At 42.7% G+C, this 16,200-nt stretch overlaps 1 protein-coding gene across 1 annotated transcript; it reads right to left on the bottom strand.

Annotated features, from left to right (window-relative positions):
* Positions 1-7,898: 7,898 nt before the first annotated feature.
* LOC135709732 (multidrug resistance-associated protein 1-like) lies at positions 7,899-15,349 on the bottom strand. Its single transcript, XM_065232105.1, has 7 exons — positions 15,241-15,349; positions 14,554-14,853; positions 13,832-14,487; positions 10,080-11,653; positions 8,658-10,020; positions 8,215-8,596; positions 7,899-8,140 (listed from the first exon to the last, which is right to left on the bottom strand). Exons 1-7 carry the CDS (start codon positions 15,274-15,276, stop codon positions 7,946-7,948), a joined length of 4,506 nt encoding a protein of 1,501 aa, XP_065088177.1. The 5' UTR covers positions 15,277-15,349; the 3' UTR covers positions 7,899-7,945.
* Positions 15,350-16,200: the final 851 nt, after the last annotated feature.

Here is a 16,200-nt window from a genome sequence, read left to right as displayed (position 1 = left end):
TTTGGGCAGCAAGTGTGAAGGCGTTCATCAAATCGATAGCACCAGCTAAACCTAGTCCATTGTCTCTCAATCTAGGTCGTGTTGGGTCGAGGAAATTCAGACAATTTCAATGCCATTTTACGATTAATAGATAACTTACAGTGACAAAACTACCAAGACCACCTTTAAGTTGAAAACCTTTTTATAAACGTCTATTAAAAAACTGCAAAGCGAAACGACTTGGCAAGTGCTTGTACTACTGTGACGTTTTACGATACCAGCTGATGGACAAGTTAAGCCGCCTCATACGTATGTAAAATCGTATAATTATAATGAGTGCCATAGGTAAATATGGTGCAAAGAGGTAAGCTACACAAATATACCTTTACTTTGAATTTGATAGACCTGTAATGAAATGTGGGCGTGCAGCGCTTTGTACGGAAGCGGAAAGGCAAATGGTCATGAGGCTTAACAAACAGGGAAAATCGTAACAAGGAATCGCCAATACCATCAGACATTCTAAAGCTTTTGTGTTCGATGCTCTTAGATCACCAAAGCAAGATTGACAATCAGAAGATAACGAAATACGACCATGTGAGTGACGATGGTCATAACAAGCGGCTCTCAAATATTGACCGTTTTAAATCAGCAGCGCTCATTAAATATGAATTAGGCTTGTCGGTCAGTTAGAGAACGATGCGCCGGAGAATTGTTAAGCAATATCGCTAGACATATTTCGATCATTTTTTTAGGCATTTCTGACAATATTTCTGACCTCTGAAGTCCAAGACTAATTGATGAGGAATATCTTCTTGAATCAGCTCATAAAAAGACTATTTGTAAAGGATAGCTACAATCGACCTATTCCTAGATCTACTTCATGCTCTTGAGTTACCCGAATAATGTGTTACTTTGAGATGAACATTATTTCGATAATAATTATGAGCACTATACAAAAACATAGCTTAGCTTAGCTTAGACCGATCGCACATATCAAATGGTTGCTACTCCGTGTAATTGAACAATGAATCAACTGAATGGGGTCATTCTCATTGTACAAATTTCAGTGACTCCAAATTTTAAAGTCCAATAACGGGTCTGGGTCCAATAACAATGGAGAAGTAACACGTCTGGCTGGTCCATCCTCAAATGGAAGTAGATTAGACCTCACACTTTGCTCTAATTCATTATCGTTGGATTGCACGTGGAATGTTATCCAGGATCCCCACGGTAGTGATCACTTGCCGATCGGCATTTCGATTGCCAGTGGGTTCAATTCGTCGGAATCCGTTAACGTCGCGTACGACCTCACCCGTAATATCGATTGGACAACGTTCAAGACCGCAATAGATGAAGCCGTGTCGTCGGTAGAAGAGCTTCCACCGTTGGAGGAATATAACTTCCTCTCCAATCTGATCTTGGACAGCGCGCTTCGAGCTCAAACTCGGCCGGTTCTAGGAACGTCTTTTCGTAGGAAACCTCCTTCCCCTTGGTGGGACCAGCAATGCACTGAGGTTTATCGTAAAAAGTCCGACGCGTTTAAGATTTTCCGGAAACGCGGAACACCCGAGTATTTCGAAGAGTACTCGACTCTTGAACACGAACTCAAGAGCCTCATCAAAGCCAAGAAACGCGGATACTGGCGGCAATTCGTGGACGGTTTATCGCGCGAAACGTCGATGAATACGCTTTGGAACACGGCGCGAAGGATGCGTAACCGGTCTTCAAACAACGAGAGCGAGGAGTACTCGGATCGGTGGATTCTCAAGTTCGCGCGAAAAGTATGTCCTGATTCTGTGCCGGCACAGATGATTCCTCGCGAAACGACGAATTCGGTAGACGAGATCAGCCAGCCTTTTTCAATGCTGGAGCTCTCACTCGCGCTCCTTTCGTGTCGCAATTCGGCTCCGGGGGCTGATAGGATCAATTTCGACTTGTTGAAGAACCTCCCAGACGTCGCTAAGAGGCGCATGTTGAACTTGTTTTGTCAGTTCCTGGAGTTCAATATTGTTCCAGATGATTGGAGGCGAGTGAGAGTTATAGCCATTAAAAAGCCTGGAAAACCCGCGTCAGATCATAACTCGTATCGTCCCATCGCGATGTTATCGTGCATTCGAAAATTGTTGGAGAAAATGATCCTTTTTCGCCTCGACAAATGGGTTGAGACGAACCAACTACTCTCAGATACTCAATTTGGTTTCCGTAGGGGTAAGGGAACGAACGACTGTCTCGCGTTGCTTTCCACAGAAATCCAGTTGGCTTTTGCTAAAAAAGAGCAAATGGCTTCTGTGTTCTTGGATATTAAGGGGGCTTTTGATTCAGTATCGGTTGAAGTCCTTTCAGACAAACTCCACGCTTGTGGCCTTTCCCCATTAATTAATAACTTTTTGTACAATTTGCTGTCAGAGAAACATATGAGCTTTTCTCATGGAAACTCTACATCTTCTCGATTTAGTTACATGGGTCTCCCACAGGGCTCATGTTTAAGCCCCCTTTTGTACAATTTCTATGTCAGAGAAATTGACAATTGTCTTAAAGACAACTGCACGTTGAGACAACTTGCAGATGATGGCGTAGTGTCTATGACAGGACCCAAAGGGGTCAACCTGCAAGGACCCTTACAGGATACCGTAGACAATTTGTCTACTTGGGCTATCCAGCTAGGTATCGGATTCTCCACGGAGAAAACTGAGTTGGTCGTTTTTTCTAGGAAGCATAGCCCAGCACTACCGAAGCTTCAACTTTTGGGTAAGCCGATCACTCATTCCATGTCTTTCAAATATCTTGGGGTCTGGTTCGATTCCAAATGCACCTGGAGATCCCACATTGAGTATCTGAGACGAAAATGCCAACAAAGGATCAATTTTCTACGAACAATTACCGGAACGTGGTGGGGAGCTCATCCGCAAGATCTTCTAACGTTGTACCGGACAACGATTTTATCGGTTTTAGAGTACGGTAGTTTTTGCTTCCAGTCGGCGGCTAAAACTCACATCATCAAACTGGAACGTATCCAGTATCGTTGTCTTCGTATCGCGTTAGGATGCATGCACTCGATTCATACGATGAGCCTCGAAGTGTTGGCGGGCATGTTGCCACTATCGGATCGGTTTTCGGAATTGTCCCACAGGCTCCTCACCCGTTGTGAAGTTATGAACCCACTGGTAATCGAAAACTTTGAGAAGCTTCTTGAACTAAACCCTCAAACTCGTTTTATGTCATTGTACTACGTGTACATAACTCAGGATGTCAGCCCTTCACAGCATAATCCCCATCGTGTATGCTTCTCCGACTTCGGCAATTCAGTTAGTTTTGATTTATCTATGACGCGGGAGATTCGTGGGATCCCAGAACATCATCGTTCCATGATTGTTCCGTCAATTTACGCTGCAAAGTTTGGCCAAGTTGATTCCGCAAGATCGTTCTTCACAGATGGATCATTAATAGAGGCGTCCGCTGGTTTTGGTATTTATAACGAATTTCATAGTGCCTCTCGAATGCTTCAAGCTCCTTGTTCCGTATATGTTGCTGAGCTGGCGGCAATACATTATACGCTAGAAACGATCGCCTCACTTGCACCAGATCATTATTTTATTTTTACGGATAGTCTCAGTTCTGTCGAGGCTATTCGATCCATGAGGCCGGTAAAGCACTCCTCGTATTTTCTCATGAAAATACGAGAGCTTCTGAGTGCTTTATCTTTAAGATCTTTTGTCATCACCTTTGCATGGGTCCCATCTCATTGCTCGATTCCGGGCAATGAGAAGGCGGACTCACTTGCTAAGGTGGGCGCTATGCAAGGCGATATTTACGATCGACAAATCGCCTACAATGAATTTTTCTTCATTTATCGTCAACAGTCGCTCGCCAGCTGGCAAAATAAATGGAGTGAAGGAAGTTTGGGACGATGGCTATTCTCGATCATCCCTAAGGTGTCGAAGAGTCCTTGGTTCAAGGGGTTGGATGTGGGTCGAGACTTCATTCGTCTGATGTCTCGCCTCATGTCCAATCACTATTCGTTAAACGCTCACTTGTTTCGTGTTGGGCTGGGAGACAGCAATCTCTGTGAATGTGGACAAGGTTACCAAGACGCCGATCACATCCTTTGGTCTTGTGCTGAGCATCGTGGAGTCAGATCTGAGCTGTGCGATTCCCTTCGGGCTCGAGGTAGACAACCTAATGTTCCAGTTCGGGATATTTTGGCTAGACGTGATCTGGAGTTTATGAAACTCATATATGTTTACTTTAAGAATACTAACCTTAGATTGTAAGTTTGATTAACCTTGTGTTTAGTTTGTGTATTGTGCGTGTAGTTTTTTTTTTAATGTTTTCTTTCAAGATGAATAGAAATAAGTTCATGTTTTAGGATTAATTAAATATTTGTATAATAAATTATGTTTCAAACCTCCTTCTCCCTTTCCCCATCCAAAAAAATGTAAATCTCCACTAACCTCGAGACGACCGCGAGTAATCGGTTCAATTCCTTTAACTCTAGATTTAAGACATCAATCATGTATAATGTAAATGATAACTCGGCTCTGTAAAGTTTATTCGATTGAGCCTGTACAAATAAATTAATATAAAAAAAAAATAACGGGTCCGTCCTTGCAATCAGGTGGGAGTAGCGGGAAGGAATGTTAGAGCGACCTTTGTTGTTTTGGAAACCGTGTTTTCCTCGGCGTCCCCACATCGGTCACAGGAGGCTTCCATTCTTCCATTTATTAACGTCCTTTTAAACAAACCACCTTGAAGAGGTGAATATAGTTCATTCAGGACGGCCAAATCGTAACCAGCACTAAGCCGCTTAGCATCCCCAGGTTGCGATAATCACGGGCTATTGCGACGATGATCCCCCGTTCTTGTTCGCATTACTGACGGCAAATATCACCGCCAGCAACCCCACCGGGCCCCGCACAGAGGTCGCAAATCGACTGATTAGCTGGCAGAGCCCGACAACCATTGATAAGCGTTCTTATGTATACCATCCAGCCTGAAAATAATGGGTTGGGAAAAAAATTTTGACCAAAAAATTTCTGACACCTAAACTCCCTCCAAACCTTGATTAGAGCCGTATTAACGGAGATAAATCGATTTAAAAATTTTAATACCCTCCAGCCTGAAAATAATAGGTTGGGAAAAAAATTTGGCCAAAAAAAAATTTCTGACGCCTAAATACCCTCCAAATCTCGATTAGAGCCGTATTAACGGAGATAAATCGATTTAAAGATTTTAATACCCTCCAGCCTGAAAATAATGGGTTGGGAAAAAATTGTTGACCCATTATTTTCAGGCTGGAGGGTATTAAAATCTTTAAATCAATTTATCTCCGTTAATACGGCTCTAATCGAGATTTGGAGGGTTTTAAGGTGTCAGAATTGTATTTTTGTCAAAAATTTTTTCCCAACCCATTATTTTCAGGCTGGAGGGTATTAAAATGTTTAAATCGAAATTTCTCGCGTAACACGAGAAAAGGGCCTATCATTGTTGATCGATTTTCTTTTTCGCGAATATCCAGACTGCAAATGAATTTCCGATTCAGTGTGTTGTTTCACGCGCAAGCTAACATCATCTTCTTTCGAACTTTGCTGCGAGCTTAGTGAGAAATTCGTTTAAGTTGCCGTGGTAAACCAAAGAGAAAGTCTTAGAAGAGAATCTATCAACGAAGATAGGCCCTTTTCAAATGTTACGCGAGTCTCGCGTCACCTTTTAAATAGACCAATATACATTGATCGATTCTTCGTTAAAAACACGACTCCAAAAACATGTATAGCTGTTCTTATCGTTCAATACGCTTAATTTCTTTTAACTATGCAGAAAAATTAGCCCGAAATATGAATGCAATATACTTATTCATTTTTCCGTATCGTTACGTCCGAGTTCTATCTGTTACGATCTTCTATAATAACGGCCCGGCTTAGTATCTTTTCTCATCAAGACTCAAGCATATTTTTGGAAATCCTACGCGGGAAAAAAAGAGTTCCCATATTCGTGAACCACAGCCGTGAACCATAGTTCACGGTGTATATTTGAGAAAATTTTGTTCTGGATAGCTAGCCGTGATTTTTAGTTCACGGTCCGTTCCCGTTTTTGGGAACGGATTTTTTTCCGAGTACCCTACCTAAGTATATGGCAAAAAAGATAAAACTGGATCGAGCTCACCAATTAAGTTGACTGCTGGATGCAACTTGTCCGTAAACTGGACGTGGAATTCAAACCGCGAGAAATTTTTGATAAACTGGAAACTCTTCTCAAACCAATGCTTTCAATTTCCGGTACCACCATCGAGTAGAACATGAAAAAACTTGCTAGTTGTTGAGTTCTTCTGCCACTCTTCGGATGGCATCCAGGTTTCCGTTGATCGACTGCTTCCCGATGTGAAAGGGTTTTCAGGGAAAAATTATCCACAACGCCTTATTTTGCACAGATGAGATTGTCAGGATGGAAGAGGTCTCGCAAAAGTCCCGGATTTACCTGATCAATAACGGTTGCTTCCGTTACGACCTGGATGGTACAGCTCGATTGCGTTCCACAAAAACAAACATTTCAGGTTAAAATCAACTTCTCGAAAACTAAACTGGAGATTGTTCTTCTTTAAAAACACTTCAGTACGGGGAATCACGAGAAAAAAGCTAGACAGCAAAAATAAACGCAACCGTTTGCCGGCACAGCCTACTTCATTTCAATTATGAGCACTATACAAAAACTATACAAGTGTGATCATGGTTTATTATAAAAGGCTCATGCTCATAGTTTGGCATCCAAGTGTATTCAAGGCATAAGGAAAACGTTGCATTTAACGAACGCTGTGCGCATTGTAGAATGCATGTATTTTTTATATGTCTTCCGCCCATATTTAAATAAAAATCAGAATACTTAGTCAGAAGGGTACCAATAATTGTTTTTCCTTAAAATACCTGAGACTGGTTCTAAACAATATCTACTGTTTGAAAATTTTGTTCAGTTCACTTCAGTTCTTTCAGCAGTTTCATAACTCATTCTCAGACCGGTATTTGCCAGGGAAAAACAAACGAATTAAAACCCACTCGTTAAACGGGCTTGATGCTGGAACTCATCATTATGTCGCCGTCTTAACGCGTTTGAAAGCATAGAGATTGTGGAAGGTCATTAGGGATTGTGGCAGAACATTAGTTTGCTTCTGCCATTACTTCCCGTTCACTAGAAGCAGTACCCCTGTGGGATACAGAAATAGAAGAAATCCAAAGTGCCTAGAAGCAGGTCCGGTCTTCCACTGATTCTTCAATAATCAAACCATTTTGTACCACTAAAAAAACACCACCAATGTTATAATTTTGAATCAAACATTGTTCTGCTAAATAATTACAAATATCAACTGTCATTTAGAAGAAAAATTTCATATTTGGTAATCATTTAGTGTCGAAGCTGCCTGGATTTTCTGAGGCATAAAATCTCTGATCACGGGAAGTAAAGTCGTTGGTCCCTCTTCGATGGGTCCAAGTGTCAAAGAAAAAAATCATCTCTTTAGTGTCAGATGTGTCAGATACGGGACATTCATGTTTTATGGCACAGCAGCGTAAAAATCTGGATAAAAATGGGGTTGTAATGTCAATCTCACGAATTATGACTGTCCAAAAGGGCTGCGTTCGATCATTTGGACCAACAGTGAGGTCCAAACGATCGAACACAGCCCTTTTGGACAGCAAGGTGGACAGTCTACTCGGGAAGGAAAAGCCTCCTCAGTTCAATAGTTTTCCCTAATACGGCCTACAATCTCACAGCATTTTTCATCGTTGTCTTTTTGCTCGTGTATTGAAGAATACTTTTCTGGAAATGGGAGCTATGAACCTAAATTTGTAATATTCCTAGATAAACATGAACATTTTTTTATTTCTTTAGAAATCATCAATCAACAGTGGACAACCATCAATAAACAACATGTAATAACAATTTTTAATAATCAATCGGCCAACACTCCCCGGAACAAATACTAGCTAACAATACCCGCATTTTTGGCCATTCCGTAGAATATTGAATTCTTATCGGCTAGAAGACTTTGTGGCGCATCACACTCTGCTACGAGGCCCTTGTCCAGCACCAAAACCCGATCAGAATCGAGGATAGTGTTGAGACGATGGGCAATCGTTAGGATTGTACAGTCTGCAAATTCCGTGCGGATTGTTTTCTAAAAATAAGTAACAAATCACATGTAAATAACAAAAAAAAAACAGCTGCACCATAAAAGCATCTCCAGCTCACCTGAATCAAGTCATCCGTTTCCAAATCAACCGCGGCAGTTGCTTCGTCCAATATCAATACTTTCGTTTTCCTCAAAACTGCTCGTGCCAAGCAGATCAGTTGGCGCTGACCAACGGAGAGATTCTCACCATTCTCGGCAGCCTCGTGCTCCAATCCAGCTGGCAACCCCTTCACGAAGGTCTTCAAATGTGACAGCTCCAACGCCTTCCACACCTGATCATCCGAGTAGGTCCCGAATGGATCGATATTCATGCGGAGACTTCCGGAAAACATAACCGGATCCTGAGGGATGATAGTCAAGCGACTTCGCAGCTGGTGCAGACCTATCTGCGAGATGTCAACACCATCGATGATGATTTTACCACCGGCTGCTTCCACAATTCTGAAGTGGAACAATCCGTACAATAAGTAAATCATTATGGATTCCGAACATTATGAAATACCTGAACAAACCCAGTGTTAAACTGGACTTTCCGGCACCGGTCCTTCCAACGATTCCAACCTTCTGTCCTCCCATCACATTGATCGAAATTCCCTTGACGACCAACTCGAGCCCTTCCCTGTACCGCAGTTTGAAATCTTTGAACTCCACCTTGCCTTCCGATGGCCAACTTTTATCAACTGATCCCTTCTGCCACTCGGCTTCACGTGGCAATTCGGTGTACTCCTCCAATCGTTCAACCGCCACAATGTTAGTCTCCACTTCAGCCGTCATTCTTACCATAAAACTCAACGTAGCGGAGATCTGAAGCGCATACGAGATCGACAATCCCACAGTGGCCGGTCCAATGGTGCCCTTTGCTAATACGGCAAACATGGCTGCGAACAGCACTACCAAGCTTCCAACTATTTCCAATCGTATTCCCAACCATCGATTCGCGATGATCGTGGGATATGACACTTTCTGATTATAGTCCACTTTGTCCTCGGACTCCAGGGTGAATCGTGCCTGCTCGTTATACGCCCGAATCGTCGATTGACCGCTGATACTCTCGCCAAAGTGCGAATAGATGGGACTTCGAGTAACTGACTCCAAACGCTTCAGCTGACGTGAGGTTGCAATGTAAATTTTCTGGATGAAGTAGTAGATAACCATCAAAGGTGGTACAACGGCCAGGAAGATAGGTGTTGATGTACCGATAACGACAAAAACACCAATGACACTGAAGAAGAAATACAGCCAAGCTCGAATCGTCGCAGGAAGGACGTTATCCATAACGTCCACGTCTTTGGAGAAGCGATTGATGATTCGACCCAGAGGAGTCGTATCAAAGAATGACATAGGCATCCTCATTGAACTTGCCAGTAGCTTATCGTGCAGCTCTTTGGCTGCCTTCAAACAACCCAAACCTAACGCTACGGAACTGATGAACAGAGCGATCGACTGAACGCCTCCCAAGGCACCGTAAACTCCAAGATACATGTCGCGAACGGACGTATCGGTGATGGCTTCCGGATCTTCCGACCAATCCGTTAACCAAATACTGGAGTAAATTCCACTGCCTTGCGTGATGATACTGAACAAGATGGACCACAGACCTAACGATAGACCAATTGCTTTAATGTACTTCATGTAGACAGCTAGCGTGACGGCTCCGGTGGCCGATTCTTCCTTTTCGATGAGTGTAGTGTTGTCTATCTTCGTTTGATCCGGTTGGTCCTTCTTGATGCTAGTTCTGGTTTCCTGTCGACTGATACGTTTGCGTGGAACGTTTTCATCAGATTGATTTGAACGAACGGAAATTAACCGTTTAACGATGTGCTGCGAAGCGTCATCCTTTAGCACCTCCTGTAGAATTTGAATTTCTGAAATTGAAGAAACCGTATTGATCAGCTGGAAATAAGTCACTACCAATCAACATTACCTTCGTCCTCTTCGTCCAAGTCCTGGATGTGTTGAGTCAAAAATTCGGAAAATGCTCCCTTCTGATCCAATAACTGCTGATAGGAACCGCTTTCCGATATCTCTCCATCCTTCACAACGTAGATCTCTTCCACAAACGGCAAAAACGAAATACCGTGTGTTACCAACAGTCTCGATCTTCCAACCAAAATGCCTTGCGGACCAATAACTTTTTCGAAGATATGCTTTCCAACGTGGGCATCGACTGCACTCAACGGGTCATCAAACAGGTAGACATCGGCATCTGCGTAGACGGCTCGAGCTAAGGCAACTCGCTGCTTCTGTCCACCGGACAGATTGATACCTTTCTCACCGATTTCGGTTAAATCTCCACCCGGTAGCATCTCCAGATCTGGCTTGAGAGCACAACATTCAAGCACTCTATCGTACTTCTGCAGATCGTATGTTTTTCCAAACAGGATATTCTCCCGAAGTGTGGCATTCTGAATCCATGCTTGCTGGGGAACGTATGCAATCGAGCCATCTGTATTCACCGAACCACTGATCTTCTCCATCTCTCCGAGCAGGGCGTAGATCAGCGAACTCTTACCACTTCCTACGCCTCCGACGACCGCCGATAGTTGACCTTTCCTCAGTGACAGATGAATGTTCTTCAACGTTAGCGTTTCCTCTCCCCAAGTGAACGACCCATCCTTGATAAGCAACGCATTGTCACTTTTGTGGTGCGTAACGTTGTTCGGGTCCAACTCGGCACTATTCATAAACTTGTTGATACGTTGGATCGATACCCAAGCCTGCATCGAGAAGGTCACCATCATAGGGAGCCATCCCAGCGGAAACCGCAAAATGTTGAACAAAGCTAGTGATACGAAGGCCGTTTGTGCATCCAGGTGGTTGTTCTCGTCCATCAAAACGTACACTGCAAACGAAATCAAGGTGACGAGGAACGGAGCCATGGTAAACGTAAAATATACTCCCGCTCCGTAGTAAGCCATCTTCTTGAGTATACCAATTTCTTTATCTCGAACCTCCAATATAGAGTCCTGGAAGCTCTTCTCCCAAGCGTACAGCTTAAGAACCTTGATTCCACCAAGAATCTCATTCATTTTCTTCACGCGATCATCCTTGATCTTCATCTGCTCTACCTGTAGATCGCGCATTTTCGTTGCCATGAACCCGGAGATCGGTGTCATCACAATCATTACGGCAAGACCGGCAAACACGGCCACTCCCAAGATCTCGTACAGCAGATAGAGACAGAGGGCGATTATCAGCGGGCCGGACCAAAGAATGTGAAGGTACGAGGTCAGTTCGAAGAATCGCTGCGCGTCCACCGCCATCAGGTTCACAATCTCTCCAACGGTGGTGTCCTTTTTCGCTGAGCTGGAGATTCTCAGCGCCTTCCGGTAGATGCCACTGATCAGACCGGTGCGGATGCGGAAGCCCGTCAAGAAGGTGTTGTAGAAGTACTGGCCGTTGAACAGCGCGATGAGTAGGGACGTGGCGAACAGGCCGAATGTCAGCATGACTCCTTGCCAAGTGGGACCGTCCAGGGCGATCCATTTCATCAGTTCCCTGTGGGTAAAATTGTTTTGTAAATTTTGTAGATTTTGTAAATTTTGAAAATATTGTAAATTTTGTAAATTTTGTAAATTTTGTAAATCTACCTCTGGCAATGGTTTGAATAATCTTGAAGCTTGACACCCATATTGATATGGTTCCGGTCATGTCCCAAATTGGCCACTTCCCCCGGGGCATCCAGAACATGCTACAGAGCAGCCATGGCAAGTTATTTGCCTGATAAAACTGCCACTGGTGTTGTCTTGTAAAATCTTACAGTTTGACATCCATATTAACATGGATCCGGTCATACTAAAAATTGACCCCTTCCCCGGAGCATCTAAAACCTGCTCCAGGATATCCACCACCCAATGTGGCTAGCAAAATCTTGAAGTTTGGCACCCAATTGATATGGTTCCGGTCATGTCCCAAAACTGACCACTTCCCCCAGAACCTGCTCTAGGATGGCCATCGCAACTTGTTTTGCTGAAAACGATTCTGAAGATATCGTGCTGAAAAATCATGAGGGTTGATAGGTATCATTGACGTGATTCAAAAGATTAACATTACTGTCACTTTACCGGCACCGATTTCAAGGAAATGGCCAGATCTCGGTTGATTCTCAACAGATCTTGAATCTGTAGCTAGCATTGAATTCAAAATTGCTTGTTGCATCAGGAAAAAATATGAATTATAAATTTTCATCCTAGGAAAAAAAAGCACAAGAGACGAAAAAATTCAGAGATGAAAAATTTGGAACATCTCCGGTGGCCACTGGGCCACAAATTTTAAAATGATTTATTAAAATTTCTACAAATTTCCCATCTAATTAATCCATTTCGAAATCTGGGGCATATTTAGTAATATATGGAAATATGCATTTATGATTGATTATATATCAGATGGATCTTACCAAATTCTGCCTCCGAAAAAAGACCGGTTTGTTCACTCGCGGTAATCGAAAAAATTTTCCGCGTTGTTTTTACAACCCAACACGACATTTTGAATCACAATCGAAGTTTTTCATTTGCACCGAATTTTTGCTTGACACCTCATTCGCGTGGAAGGCAGAATGCCAGCACCAAGAAAAGAAAAAAATACCCGGTAAAACTCTTCTTGGGAGGGAGACAAAGCACCAAAAATAAGCGAAATGAAAAACCGACCGATGCGACACCACAGCAACATAGCTACTCGAAACAAATTCTTGTCCCAGATTTTTCAATTTAATTACAATATCACTAAAAAAAACTTCTTAAGACGTGATAGATCTTAATTTACACTAATCCACACGCGAAAACTAATATTTGTTTGATTTGGTACAATTAAAAAATATGCGAAAAACAAATGAAATCAGCGCCAGCGAAAACAAAACCAACCGTTCACGGGCAGAGCCTGCTGCGTTTTTTTTCGAGCTGTCAATTTTTTAGCTTTGTGTAAAAAAGCGAAGTGATTATTTCCGGCCAGCTTGGTGGCTGTCACACAGCAAAAAATCAATTTTAATATTACATCCAAGAGGATGCACTTCCATCATGTCGAAAATCTCATGTAATTTGTATGGCCACAAAAATAAACAAATGCAGTAAAAGCAGCGTAATGTCAATTCATGTTGTCCTTATTGGCAAGTAATATTACACCATATTTTTGACACGATTAAAGTGCATCCACTTTGATGTGATATCAAAATTATTTTTTTGCTGTGCACTTTTGCTTACTGAGTAGAAGATCATGCGTTTACTCCCAAGCTCCCCTAAAACTAAACAATTACAATGGTTGCATCGCTTGCTTAAGCGAATCCTGACCCTACCAAACTATCCAACTCCGTAGTATCTATGCGGGCACCCCCCGCATATCTAGCAGAAAACCTTAGTTTCACGTTCCCACTTACAAATTGTAGATGTCTCCACCATACGTAAACAACGTTGGAGGCACAACATTTTTCACATCAGAAGACATGTTTTTGTTTTGCTTCATGGACGTCGAAAGCAGGCCAACAATAAATTTTGATTGAGACGTATTACTGATATTGGCATGATGGGTTTTAATTCTAGTCTGGTCTGGTTAACTCCCCGGGTGCATCTCAGACATGCCCGGAACTGACCAATGTGGTCCGCGGTGCTCGAAATTGCCACAATTAATTTGGTTATCATATTTTGAAGTAATTTGTTTTGTCACACTTTACATAACTCTACTTACTGCATGAGATACGGAGAAGCAAACTGCAGTCCGGAAATCGCCAGCTGGAACAAACCTGCAAACCAAAACGGACCTCCGTATGCCTTGACGATTGCCGGCAGTACAGACCCGTAGGTCGCCGAGTGCGGTTTGTACTCCACGTTTGTCTTTCCAGCCTTCTTATCGGCAGTCATCTGCTTCACCCGACTGTTTTCCACACTCTCGAACCAGTACTTATCGAACGGAGGAACTAACTCCCGGGACGCATCTTGCGGATTGATGTCATACATGTCGTCCGATGTCAACGGTTTCCGGAAACCTCTCCACGTGAACGAGTCGAAGTACAGGAAGAACAACCGCACGAAGAAACTGGATCCCAGTTCTGGACTAGGTTTTTTCCCTTCCGGGTAGTCACTGTAGGTTGGTTCCTGATCTGGGAAAATCTCTAATACCAAAATCAGGCAGATCAACGCGTACTGAATGATATAGCTGATGTACTGGTACTCCCAGAAATTGACAGCATCACCGGAGACTTCTCCACGGATTTCCTTGTTTTGCACTTCCGTTCGAAGCTGGATGATTCCGAAGAACATTCGCATGAACCAGAAGATGAAGAACGTTCCGGAACTTCGAATGCCATACCGTCGTTGGTAGAACATTAGTACAATTAGAAGAATCTGTGGGGGGTTAAAATCAGTATTATTCTACCATTGGAGATAACCTAGATCCATTCGTTAACTCACATAGGCTACAGCGTTTAGCACCGCTGTCACAATTTGGACGTCGAACAGTCCTTGTTCGTCTTTGAAGGTGACAACCATACCCAGATCGATCCAGTTCATGCACATCAGCATGAATGTGACAAGCATCTTTGATAGGTTGTACCAATTCCATGGTATGTCTCGGAAGCGGCTAGTACCATATTTGTAGATTTCATAAACGGAGAAGACAAACAGAAAGAAGCAGGGAATCCACTGAAGAGCCACTCGCTGGAGGCAGAAGGTCAAATCCGGATTGCTTTCTCGCCATTCCAGTTGACCGTCCTGTCAAGAAAAAAAAATGTTATTATTCGATGTGTAACAACAGTGAGCAAGTAGTTGCACATAATTCCTGAGAATGTGCAAACAGCGAGCCACTATAGCACTAAAATCGTTGTTCGCATTGTTGTAAACAGCAAATTATCTCATTGAACTTTTCAACAAGTCATCGTGCATCCGTATTCTGGGAGGACGTACACCATCATTATAGTGAGTTATATTGGATCATCGACTGATAAGATAACCATATTTGGTGTTTCAATTGCCGTATATTGGAACAACCCCCCTTCGGTTGTTCATGATTCACTCAGATGTTCTGAAGCACATGGGGCTATCAATCAGTATATGTATTTCACAAGTATCATGTTCGCAAACCACAACAAAGAACCTTACCCAAAAGGGACCTCCGCAAAACTCTTCAAATGACATCAGAATTTCGCCAGATTGCACAAATCTGCTACCACCACTCTTCCCTTTCTTCTTCTTATTATTCTTCTCCTTCGATATTCAAAATCTACTACAAAGTTCAACTCCACTACTCAAGACACCTGCGCGATACTAAAGTCACATCGGACTGTCGAACGATCCTTTATAGGCTTCCTCTTATCTCAGCATTTTGAATTGCTGCCGAAGTACCCGCGAAGTCCACACCTACGACAATACAATTGCGATAATGGAACATTTAATCTCGAGATACGAAGGTGCACTGGTAGTTGGCGAAAATTTTGGCTATATTCTGACGTCTTCTTCTGCTGTTCAAATGGGCAGTGACCGTTATCAAGTGATTCATAACGACAAAGTGCTTACATAGATTAATTGCCGTATATAGCAGATTAATCTCTACTTCAAAGAATTCAGATAAGATAAATGATATAGATATAAAACACTGGAGATCTATTTAGATTGGTTCACTTATATCAAACGGAACAGACAGTCGTGATAGATAGATCTCTTGTCTGTAATTGCATCAGATACTAATAATCAACGTTGATTCATATGATGATATTGTTTGAAATTTATAGAGGAAATTTCTTTGAGAATACCAAATTTTCGCTTCGTCCCAGATTCATCTGGGACCTTTAGATATCTAATCTAATCTAATCTAGCACCAATACAGCCAGTTCATGAAAGCATCCTGGAAAATGATAGATATACAGCTATCCCCCGAAGAACGCGTTACCCACTGAGTTGCACCCACCGCTTTGTCTCGGTGGGTTTTCAACCAAGCGCTCTGATTTTTTGCGAGTGACTAGTTCTCCATTGACCTTACTCACATGCTAAAAATCAGACCGACTGGTTGAAACCCCGCCGAGAAAAAGCGGGTGTTGTAACTCAGTGGGTAACGCGTTCTTC

Source organism: Ochlerotatus camptorhynchus, unplaced genomic scaffold (genome assembly GCF_037179485.1).
Source record: "Ochlerotatus camptorhynchus isolate MF236.1 unplaced genomic scaffold, CSIRO-AGI_Acam_v1.1 ptg000363l, whole genome shotgun sequence".
NCBI classification, from domain to species: domain Eukaryota; kingdom Metazoa; phylum Arthropoda; class Insecta; order Diptera; family Culicidae; genus Ochlerotatus; species Ochlerotatus camptorhynchus.
The sequence above is the reverse complement of the archived record's forward strand: the minus strand, read 5'-3'. Positions and strand labels throughout refer to the sequence as shown.

Coding starts and splice junctions, on each gene's coding strand:
- LOC135709732 (XM_065232105.1), bottom strand. CDS start 15,276: ATGTCATTTGAAGAGTTTTGCGGAGGTCCCTTTTGG. Junction 8,597..8,657: donor TTAACACTGGGTTTGTTCAG/GTATTTCATAAT, acceptor GTTCCACTTCAG/AATTGTGGAAGCAGCCGGTG. Junction 8,141..8,214: donor AAACGGATGACTTGATTCAG/GTGAGCTGGAGA, acceptor ACTTATTTTTAG/AAAACAATCCGCACGGAATT.